The 12,474-nt window shown below is 35.7% G+C and overlaps 1 protein-coding gene across 1 annotated transcript; it reads left to right on the top strand.

The window, feature by feature from the left end:
- Positions 1 to 494: 494 nt before the first annotated feature.
- On the top strand, positions 495 to 4,276 carry LOC106325572 (endoglucanase 21-like). Its single transcript, XM_013763614.1, has 7 exons — positions 495 to 675; positions 1,288 to 1,558; positions 2,247 to 2,554; positions 2,666 to 3,100; positions 3,295 to 3,430; positions 3,516 to 3,688; positions 3,782 to 4,276. The coding sequence occupies exons 2-7, from the start codon at positions 1,288 to 1,290 to the stop codon at positions 4,172 to 4,174; spliced, it is 1,716 nt and encodes a 571-aa protein (XP_013619068.1). The 5' UTR covers positions 495 to 675; the 3' UTR covers positions 4,175 to 4,276.
- Positions 4,277 to 12,474: the final 8,198 nt, after the last annotated feature.

Below are 12,474 nucleotides of genomic sequence, written 5' to 3'. Positions count from 1 at the left end.
GAACTGAAAGACCCTTTTTAAATAGAAATTTATTGATAAAATACTCAAAAAATAAATAAATTGCCATGCATGATAATTACTTTACTTACACGAAAATGTTCAACTATCAGTGTTACAATGATTTTATGGTAAAGCAATATAAATATTTCGTAAATGAATTCTAAGGTGATTTACTCAACGATAACTAGTGTACGCAAAATTTGGAACTTTCACCTGAATAGACCATAAACCTCGTATGAATGTCTGCATGAAACTCTTTCCCTGAATGGAAAGACCTTTTTCCAATAATTGTTCAGTGATCAATCATTTCACTTTTTTTTTTTTTTTTGGTTATGAAACTCTTTCCCTGAATGGAAAGACCTTTTTCCAATAATTGTTCAGTGATCAATCATTTCACTTTTTTTTTTTTTTTGTTTGCTCATTCTGGTTCTCGGAAAGCAGCGTAGCGCTAGGTCATTCTGGTTTGCTCATTCTGCAGTGGTCACGGTGAGCCCTTCTTCCCAGCGCCGGCGTAGGCTTAGCGGCCTCTTCCGGTGGTAAGGGTTTGTTGCTGTTCCAGTCGCGTTGCCTTGCGTCGTCGAGTCCGTTTGTTTGTGCTTTGGCCTAGGAGTTGTCTTGAGTCGCTGGTGGATCTCTTCTCCTCCGGAATATATTTGCCGTTCTTCCTCCTTCAATGTAAGTCTCCTCTTCTCCTTAGTGCTATGTGTCTACAGTTTTGTAAAGATGATCGATCTCCCTTCACTCAACTCAAATCATTTGTATATTATTTCTCTTCCAAAGCGCAGGGTATTTTGCAGCTTCTTCACTTGAAATTCTTCATCATTAATTAATAAAAAAATTTTATCCTTTAATAGTTCCGTTCCTCTCTGTTATTGTCCCATTGGTGAATCAACTCAGACATAACTTGCTTGTATCTCAGTCAGCATAGTGAAGCATCAGCTACTCTTTCATTTTCCCAATCTCCCTTTTGCACAACAACAAACTCAATCCATCCCAACCTTCTTGTCTTTTACTGTTCCTTACAGCTGATAAACAAACAGCATTGAACCCGCTCTCAATCAACAACACAATCATCAATTTGTTATAGAACTCTTGAAATATCTGGTACTGTGGAGACAGAACACAATCATGTGTCTTCTTTTTAGAGAGAATTGTCTGTGTCTAGAACTCTTGTTAATTATATGTCTGAATGAAAACCAGTGTCTTTGTTTAATATATACTTGTTGTCATGTTTTCATTATAGTTTCTGATGTTTAGTGTCTTATATTTATTTGTTTTTTTCTGCAGATGGAAGATGAAGAAGCTATCTTGTTCGACTCGGAAGCATTCGAACGGATGAAAAAGGAGTGGGTCTTGCGGCCAACTACACAGTCCCCGAGAAGGAGATGCTGCGGGCTGAAGAAGAGAGTGCTGTGGACGCTAGGCGTCGTGAGTATAGTGATACTCACGGCGGTTCTAGCGAAGAAGCTTCCGCGGCAGGAGAAGCAACCGCAGCCGCCTCAGGAGCCTTACATCAACGCCTTGAGAAAGGCGTTGATGTTTTTCAACGCGCAGAGATGTAAGTTTCCTTTTCTTTTTTTTTTTTTTTTTTTCAATTTGTGTGTGTTTATGATAGGAAAAAGTAGATTAGAAGTATTGTAGGAAGTAGAGCAGTGATATGCATGTCTCAAGCTGTAAATGAGGGAATGGGTAACCGCAGCAGTGACAAAGAACGTTATACAATATTGGTGAATGAGAAGTTGGTGCTGCTATGAATGATAGCTTTGATTATACTAAGGATTTAGAGAAGGTCGTTGAAGCAATGGGGAAGCAGAAACATGATTGTTTCATTTCAGTCTATGAGACTATCTACTGGTCAAGGCTTATTATGGCCTTCAGCGTTTCATTTCAGTCTCAGTTCATGTTGATAGATAAGCTATTGTATCTACTGACGTGGCAAGTGAGGGAGCTGACGTAGACAAAGGATCATGATGTCTTACTTGGAGGTGTTAGTGAAGTCTAGATATTTCCCTGATCATGATGTCTTCATTACAAGGAATACTGATCTGGTCAATTTTAACAGAATCTTTATGCATCTAGTGGTGGGAGAGATTAGGGACTCTTTCAATAGGCCCTTGGTTCTTTGAGTGTTGTTCAATATAATTTGCTTGTTTTTTTTTTTTTTTTTTTTAATAATTTGCTTGTGCTTATCTGTTTTATATAATCTATCTGTACTAATCAAACTTTTGTTTTTGTTCTTGGTGTAGCTGGTGCATTGCCCAAAGACAACAACGTTACATGGAGAGGTATGTCTTGCATGCAAGACGGTGTTTGGCCAGCGAATTTTCACGCAAACCTTTCTGGAGGCTATTTTGATGGAGGGGATGCTGTCAAGTCAAACTTCCCCACTTCTTTCGCGATGACCCTCATCAGCTGGAGTGTGATTGAGTACGGCTCCAAGTACCAATCCGCTGGAGAACTGGAACATGTTCAAGGTGTCATCAAGTGGGGAACTGACTACTTCCTAAGCACCTTCCTTAGTGAACATGATACAATCAACTCAATGGTGTCACAGGTTTGAAAAAAAAAAGTTACTATAACTTGCGTTCTAGTTGCGTTAATGGTTAAACAAAACTGTGATCATGTTATGATTTGCAATCTAAACGTTTTTGCTTTCTTTTGACAGATTGGATCACGAGGAAGTGGTGGTGTGCCTGATGACGACTTCTGTTGGATGCGTCCTGAGGACATTGATTATCCAAGGCCTGTAAAGCTATGTCTCAACGACTGTCCGCATCTTGCGGCAGAGATGTCAGCGGCTCTAGCTTCAGCATCCATTGTGTTCAAGGACGACAGGGATTACTCAAAGAAGCTTGTTCACGGGGCCAAGACACTCTACAATTTTTCAGAGTCCATGAGCAGAAAAGATTCTAACTCGAGGAGCAGCACGTACTGGGATGAGATGTTGTGGGGGGGAGCTTGGTTGTACTATGCAACTGGAGACGCAGACTACCTTGCGCGTGTAACCAGTCGCGACTTGGCTGAGAGAGCCGGTGCCTTCTCCTCCTCTAACGCCGATTATGGAGTTTTCGGCTGGGAAAGCAAGCTTCTAGGAGCTCAGGTTAGTTGAAACTCATTCTGTAAGCTCTGTTTTTGTTGAAAACTGATATAATAGTTGTTGAAACTGACTCTGACAAGCTCTGTGTATGTTGGAAAACTGATACATTAGTTGTTGTTTATGTTGGAAAACTGATATATTAGTTGTTGTTTTTTTTGTTGAAACTGATAGTGGATTTGATTATGTGTGTGTTGTAGTTGTTGTTGACGAGGTTGAGGATCTTGCTGGGTCCGGGGTATCCATATGAAGGGATGCTCCGAGAATTCCATAACCAAACAGGAGTGGTTATGTGCTCTTATCTGCCCAATTTCAGAAAATTTAGGAGAAGCAAAGGTAAGACTAAGTCTGTCTTATAACATTCTTATTTTGTGAAGCCTTGGATTTGATGTTTTGTATCATCATCATCTATCTTATACAGGAGGTTTGATCAGGCTTAGCCAGGGCCATCTACAGCCACTTCAGGATGTTGCTAATGCTGCTTTCTTAGCCGCTCTATACAGTGATTACCTCGAGGCTTCTTCTACTCCTGGATGGTACTGTGGTCCGAGTTTTTACACTCTCAAGAACCTTCGGGATTTCTCCAAATCACAGGTGCAATTCATCCCATCCCTTTCCTTAATTTACGAGACGAAAAAAAGAGAGTAAAATGATGTCTTAACTCTTTATCTGATTTTGTTGTTTCAGATGGACTACATCCTTGGTAGAAACCCTCGAAACCTTAGCTATGTTGTGGGTTTCGGGGAGCGTTATCCTTCACAGGTCCATCACCGTGGAGCTTCCATTCCAGCACATAAGAAGGAGAGTTGCAAAGGAGGCTGGAGATGGAAAGACTCGAACATGGATAATCCCAACATAATCCAAGGAGCCTTGGTTGCTGCAACTGACAAGGATGACGGCTTCCAAGATGTCCGGACCAGCTCCAACTACACCGAGCCCACTCTAGTTGGCAACGCCGGTCTTGTTGTGGCTCTCGTTGCGTTGGGAGGAGGAGGAACCTTGGACAAGAACGGCATCTTCTCCGCTGTACAGTCCTTCAGCCCACCGTCACCACCACCACCCGCACCTTGGACCCCTTAGGTCTGGTTCTATAGTATGTCATGATGTGATACTGTTGTGATTCTGTGTGGTTTTCAGTTTTGTTCTTTCACTTTGTCTCTTTCTCTCCTACTCTCTCTTACTCTATTTCTCTGTATTTTCTAAGTTTCTGTTTATGCAAGACTTTGTTTTACCAAACTGATTTTTAATTCATTCTTCCACACCTTCTTACAAACGATGACACTGTCTTTATATTAGACTTCTTGCTGACACTTACATACTTCCTTGGTCACTTAAACCTATATTCCATACTTCTAGTCTTAGACTAATCTTACACTCCAAAGCTTGACTATTCTAACAACTCTTACCAACTCTCTTAGTTACTCTCTTACCAACTCTGAACTTAGTTAGCTTACTAACCAACTGACTCTTAACTTGACTACTCACTCCTTGACTACTAGTTACATAACTAACTTCTTTGTTGACTTTGACCTTGACTTTTCTTCTTCCTCTTCCTTCCTTCACGTTTCTTGATTTTTCTTCTTCTTCTTCTTGCTTGTTTCTTGTGCTTCAGGCTTCTTCTTCTCCTCACTGTCTTCACTCCTTTCATATGTAGGTTTTACTCAAGGAATCACTTCTCAACAGATACATATGGGACTATGTTTGGTTGTTTTGCAACATCTAAAACTCCAATATCCAGTCTTCCTGAATTCTAATTATTGTTAATCAATATGTACTCACAATCTGGTTCTATGAATAAAAATATGTATTCAAATATGATATTCGTATTTATATTACCTAGCTTAAAATTTACGATTATCAATTTTATTTTGTTTACAATCTAATAAACTCAAGAAAACTACAAGAGAGCGTGAAACTCAAACCTTTAAAGATAAACATTAGAAAATGTACAATATTACACCATTCAGCCTTTAGCAAAATATCTCAGTAGTCACTACAATTATGTTTTATGTTTCCCCATTTTTCGTTTAATTTGGTCGTTCTTCTGAGTATTTTGTAGAGGCGAAGTGTGGTTTTATATTTTGTTTCTTGTCAGTCTATCCTTGCCCTAAAGGCCTCGTAACCCAAACCACGAGCCTTGTCGGGATGAGTAGGTCCTGACGAGATGGACAATCGAAGGTTGCTGTCTCACCTTACCCTTTCCACAAAACCTCATAACATCGGACTGCTTCTTCCTCCACATACTTGTACTGCACCTAAGAGTTCACCAACAATGAGATACTTGCTTTAGGGAATCTTATGATTGAATCTAAACTATTTACTATGTTTCTTCAAAACAGAGAGATGAACGTGTCCAATAAACTGATGCCAGCTGTCATCTCTTTCTTCGATTGTAACGGCCTCTCCAACCAATTCTCTTCTCCACTTATTCGCTGCCACCTGTCAGAAAAAGAGAAGTAGTGTGTGGTGTATGTTCAAATCCAAATTATCAAATAAGAGTTTCAGCACCAAAATGAGAATCAAAATCAAATTAATTAATTATTCTATACTTTCACTCTTTAATTTTATCAAAAATATTGCTTAGTACACAGATCAATATATTGTATAAACACACATGCAGCACCATCAATATTTAGATTAGGATAGTGTGTGTGGTGTGCAAGGAGTTATAACATTTATTTTAATTGAGTTTACTCATGTGTATAGAATTTTAGAACATTCAATAAACATAATTTATTTATCGTTTTGTTAACATGGAGTTTGTATTTTTTTTCTTATATACATATTTTTACTGTTCTTATTATTTTCAGTTAATATAATCTATATTTTTCAAATAGTTTTTCTTTGATATTTATTAAAGAACTATTTATATTAAAAGAATACGTTTACAAACATATTTACAAAAAAAAAAGATAGTGTTATATATATTATTTTATTGGTTGGGGAAAGTAATGCTAATACCATTTAAGCAAGAACTTTATCCGCCATTAAATTGCGTAGCTAGCATTAACTCTGCGAATATTGCTTGAAATTTTATGGAATAAGCAATAATCATGGTTTGATCTGATTATTTAATTTTCTTTTATTAGGAAAGTCAAATAGTGAATCTTCTAAAAATGGAAATTATAATTGAATCGTTGAAAATTTTAAAGTCAAAGTTCTTGTTTTGAAAACATAATTACAAATTATTAATAACAAAAATGGAAGATTTATTTATATATAACTATATATATATATGTAAGTAAGACCATAAACTCTGTTCATAAGAAGCTTAAAGTTATATTTTTAAAACGAAAGGTAATCATGTTGCGTAACCATATATATGCACATATATATATATATATATATATATATATATATATATGTTGATGTTAGAAGTTTTCTGTTGAAGTAGACTAAAATTATCTTATAAAGGAGTAAAACCCGATTGTTTTGAGAGTCCCCGTATTTCTTGCAATATAAAAAGTGACCGTATGTATTCTTATTGTAACGTCTGTGTTACACTACAGTTTCCTCAAATGCTGATCTTGAATTTAAAATTTTAATTTTTGTACATCTCCCTTTTTCTTTGAAGGAAATCCAGACAAAAAGTTGCTAGAACCTATAATATACCTAATGACGACCAAGAAAATGTCATCCCTTTTATTATTTTCGCTGATGGTCTTTATCCTCGTATCTCTACCTATAATTTCAGGTAACTGTTTTCATTATAGAATATAATGTTATTTAAAAAATATATATATAGTGTTAAAAAAACTATTTTCTAACCGAAATTCTCTACAAAAATCAAGCAACTTTTAACAGATTGACTCAAAGCCATTAGACGTAAAAATTTCTGTTTGTATAATTGTATTTGCAATTTACATATTCTTATGTTGGATTATTTATTTTTGAACCTAAATATTGCTAACTTTTATGAACTAAATAGGGGATGAATGTACACCGAAGGGGCCATGTGAGGACACGAAGAAATGCAATATCTATTGTTTATTGCTGGGTTTCAAATATGGGGGATTTTGTGATACATATGGGACTACGTTTTGTTGTTGCATAACATCTAAAACTCCTCCTATATCCAGTCTTCCTGAACACTAATTATTTTTAATCAATATGTACCCAAAATCTCGTTCTATGAATAAAAATATACATTCAAATATGATACTCGTATGTATATTACATCGCTTAAAATTTATGATTATCAATTTTATTTTGTTTACAATCTAATGAACTCAATAAAACTACAAGAGAGCGTGAATCTCAAACCTTTAAAGATAAACATTTAGCCACATTAACATTCACAACTCTCTTATAAGATGTAAATCCAGCGAGCGAGTTAAATCATTAACATTGACACCTCTCTTTTTTATAAGATGAAGAAACGTATGTTTCAAGAAACCAGCAATGCTTCGTTAACAAGGCAAAAACATAAGCAACCTGCTTGGCCTTGTACCCCAAACCACGAGCCTTGTCGGGACGAGTAGGTCCTGACGAGATGGACAACCGAAGGTTGCTGTCTGTACTCTCGGCCAGCACCTCACCCTCTTCACAAAACCTCATAACATCGGACTGCTTCTTCCTCCACATACTTGCTCTGTTTCTTCAAAACAGAGAGATGAACACGTTCAATCACCTGATGCCAGCTGTCCTCTTTCTTCGGTTGTAACGACCTCTCCAACTAACTCTCTTCTCCGCTTATTTGATGTACATGTTCTATGGCGACAGTAGCGAGCTTCTGTTCGGCCGGGAGGCGGTTTCAAGTGCTGTGTGGTGCTGTGTACAAGTCGGTTTTGGTGGCATTAGCAAAGCTCTGGTATGTACCCGAAACTCTCCCCTATTTGTCGTTTGGAGCTTCATGTTTAAAGATGGTTGCAAGTATGGTGGAGTGCTAGCTACTCCGGAAACGACACGAGAAGTCCCGGCATCCGAGGCAACGAGGAGAACCTCATCTTCTTGTGATTATCGTTAAGGGTTGTGAACAGTAACCAATTCTGAAGAATTACGAAAAACGGATTAACGGAACGTGCCGGATTTAGTGGGTGGGCGAAGCTAATTTGTGTAATAGTTTGACTTCGGAAATTTTGTACAAAACTTGCTTGTTACCGGATCTGAAATTTCCGTTTATACGGGCTGATTTAATATATATATATATATATAAGTATAAGAAAAGAAAAACAAAAGAGATGTAGTGTTTGGTGTATGTTCAAATCCAAATTATCAAATAAGAGTTTCTGACTTTTTTTTTTTTTTAAATTGCTTAGTACACAGATCAACGTATTGTATAACTCACATGCAGCACCGTCAATATTTAGATTAGGATAGTGTGTGTGATGTGCTCGGAGTTATAACATTTACTTTTAAATGAGTTTATGCATGTGTATAAAATTTTAGAACATTCAATATGTATAATTTATTTAAGGTTTTGTTGACATTGAGTTTGTGTTTTTTCATATATATACATATTTATACTATTCTTATTATTTTCAGTTAATATAATTTACTGTTTTTCAGATAAATTTTCTTTTGATATTTATTAAAGAACTATTAATATAATAAACTGTTATATATATATATTATTTTATTGATTGTAGAAAGTAAGCAAATACCATTTTATCAAGAATAATATCTGTCATTAAAATTGCGTAGTTAGCATTAACATTGCGAATATTGCTTGGAGTTTTATGGAATAAGTAACAACTAATCATGGTTTCATCTAATTATTTAATTTAATTTTACTTGAAAAGTCAAATAGTGAATCTTCTAAAAAAGGAAACTATTATTGAATCGTTGAAAAGTTTACATTCAAAGGTTTTGTTATGGAAACATAATTACATAATATTAATAACAAAAATGGAAGATTTCTTTATATATATAAGTAAGACCGTAAACTCTGTTCATAAGAAGCTTAAAGATATATTTTCAAAACAAAAGGTAATCAGGTTGCATAACCATATATATATATATATATGTTGATGTTAGAAGTTTTCCGTTGAAGTAGACTAAAGTTATCTTACAAGAGAGTGAAAACAGATTGTTTTGAGATCCCCCCCCTATTTCTCGCAATACAAAAAAAAGTTATTGTATGTATTCTTATTATAACGTATGTATTACACTATATTTTCCTGAAATGCTGATCTTGAATTTGAAATTTTAATTTTTGTACATCATGTTTTTTCTTTATAGGAAATCCAGAAAAAAAGTTGTTGCAGCCTATAGCAATATACCTAATGGCGACCAAGAAAATTTCATCTCTTTTATTATTTTCCCTGGTGGTCTTTATCCTCATATCTCTACCCATAATTTCAGGTAACATATTATTGTTTTATAGAGTTATATTGTTCTAAAACGAAAAAGAACTATTTTATATTCGAAATTTTCTACAAAATCAAACAACTTTTAACAGATTGACTTAAAGCCATTAGACGCAAAAGTTCTGTTTGTATTTGCAATTAGGTATTCATATGTTGGATTATTTATTTTTGTAGCTAAATATTGCTAACTTTTATGAACTAAATAGGCGAGTACTGCATACCGAATGGGCCATGTGAGGACGCAAAGAAATGCAATATCCATTGTTTACTGCTGGGTTTCAAAGATGGGGGACAGTGTGTATCGTTAAGAGCTACGTTTTGTTGTTGTATTACATCTAAAACTTCTCATATATCCGGTCTTCCTGAACATTATTTTTAATCATTATGTATCTACAGGACCACAGCCTGGTTATATGAATAAAAATAAATAAATATATATATATATATATATATAAAAATGATAGATTTATATTACCTCGTTTAAAAATTACGATTATCAATTTCTTTTGTTTAAAATTTTAAAAGATAAAACATTCGAAAATGTACAATACTACACCATTCATCATTTCTCAAAATATCTCCGTAATCTCTACAATTTTGTTTTCTGTTTTTTTTTTCCTTATTTTCGTTTAATTTGGTCCTTGCACTACAAGAAATTGTTTAATTTTTGACCACTAAATAGGAAAGAAATTGGTCAGAAACAAGCATTTTTGTCCAAATTCTAACATCTTAAAATCGTCAAAAATTTAGTTAGAAAGTGGTCAAAATTTATTGACCATATAAGTGGTCAGTAATATCGTCGGACATTTCGTCATAAACTGGTCAAGAACATTTCTGACCATTTCCTAACGTGTTACTAACAATTTTTTTGACGAATTGCTAACTAGTTAGTGTCTAATTTATTTTGATGGTTTTTTGACGAACTTGTGACAATTGTTTTTTGACAATTTTCTGACCAATGTTTTATGTCGACATTATAACCATTTATTACTATTTTTTATTAATCAACAAAATTGTAATTAATATAAATAAATAAGTAAATCAAATAATTTTTATAATGAAAACCTGAATAATTAACATCAAAATAGTTTTAGCATATATAATACTTAAATAAAGTTTGAACACATAACGTTAACAAAAAAAGTTACACTTGGTCACTGCTAAAGTTTTAATCACAAAATAGAAGCATAATAACTAATCAGTACATAATTATTCTTGAGTGGCATCTTCATCTTCATCTAGAAATTCTGGAAATTTGCTTACAACCTTATGTGCCAAGATATGCAAATACTTCATAACCTTACCTTGGTCAGCCTTGTCATTCTCCAACCTCACAATCTTTTCGTTTGCTATAGCAATCTTCTCATCCGCCAAAACAATCTTCTCGTTTGCAATCCTCAATTGTTCATCTTGGTCTACACTAGCTGAAGAAGATGGTTGTCCTGGATGTGGTAGTGTTCCAAACCCAAAACAGTGACCCTTAATTATAGGGAGTTTCCTGTAAAAAGAGACATATAATGATAAAACGGAAAAAATGATAACAATGAAATCAGTGAAAACAGTGAATGACTAACCCTTAAAACGAGAGTGTTGATCTCTGCTTGGGTAAGATGGTTTGTCTCAGTTGCTCCACCTTGAGTTAGCTTCTCATGTATCTTCTCTTTGACAGTCTCCACAATCTTCTTCACTTTCTTGCCATTAATGTCACCAGACTTGCGATTTCGATGTGCGTCCTCAAGGAATGCTAACATATCAGGCTTTTCCCATCCATTTTCAATGATCTTACCCAAAAAAAAAACAAAAACTAATTTAGAGTGAAAAATTTATTACCGCAAACGCCCTGAACCATCGCGTTTTCACATCACGAGGTAGATGATTATAAGTAGGATAAGCTCCTGGTAAGTCAGATTTCTTTATAATGTTTAAACCTAAAAATAATCAATGAAAGTTGATTTAAGAAAAGGCTCTACTACATTTAAACTAAGTCACTGAAATTCAACAAATTATATTAAAAAAGACATTACCAAGTAGCCCTTCCACGCCGCAGGGGATCGAGTACAGTGAGGCTTTCTCGTCCAGGAGCCACCAAAAGATCATCCACTGTCATGTGAGGGATGGTCGCCGCAGCAGGGGTAGTCGAAGTTGATGATATGTGTGTGACGTTTATACTGGCCGGGTTTAGTTGAGAGAAGTGGTTTGGTTGAGAGAAGTAAGTCTCAAATCCTTGAAAGGAATCAATATAACTTGGTGTTCCATCGGATTTTGTTGAAGATAACGCAGAAAGTCCTCTCTAGTAGGCATTGTTGAGAATCGGCGCCGTTGAGATGAGAACACGATTGAAACGCACCGTTTCGATTGGTGATTTTGGCGACAAAAAAGACGATAGAAGATTCTCGATCTCCGCTGCTTCGATGGCTGTAGAGATGGATCCGGAAGAGATTTCAACGGATAATCCACCACCGATCAATCAACCGAAAGGTCCATGGGTTACAATAGCGAAGGGTAAACAAGTTATGAAGAAATATGAGTTTGAGATCTCAGAATCGGAGGGGAAGAAATCAGTGGAGGTTCCATCTGAAGTCATTGAGAAGGCAAATCCATTGTGGGATGACTTTGTTATTGCGAGGTTTCTGAAAACGGCTCCTCACGTAGGAAAGGTGCACATAATCGTGAACAAGATTTGGGCGTATGGAGAAAGAAATCAGAAATTAGATGTGTATGTCATGGATGATCACACTATGAGAATCATAATACCTAATGAGAAGATCAGGAAGAAAGTTGTGGGGCGTGGGATGTGGAATGTAGCTGGAGTTCCGATGATCGTATCTCACTGGTCTCCGGAGGAAGATAAATCAAAGGCAGGGCTCATTCCTCTCTGGGTCCATGTGACTAACGTCCCCATGAGAATGTATTCTTGGGAGGGTCTGAGTTTTATCACAAGTGCCGCTGGAGTTCCGGATCATTTGCATCCAGAAACCTTAGCTTGCACAAACCTGGATGTAGCAAAGGTGTTTGTTCAGGCTGATTTGACGAAAGAGTTTCCAGATAAGATCAACTATGTTATTCAAGGGA

This window comes from Brassica oleracea, chromosome C2, assembly GCF_000695525.1.
Source record: "Brassica oleracea var. oleracea cultivar TO1000 chromosome C2, BOL, whole genome shotgun sequence".
Taxonomy (NCBI): domain Eukaryota; kingdom Viridiplantae; phylum Streptophyta; class Magnoliopsida; order Brassicales; family Brassicaceae; genus Brassica; species Brassica oleracea.
Note: the sequence above shows the minus strand (reverse complement) of the source record. Positions and strands in the feature narration are given on the sequence as shown.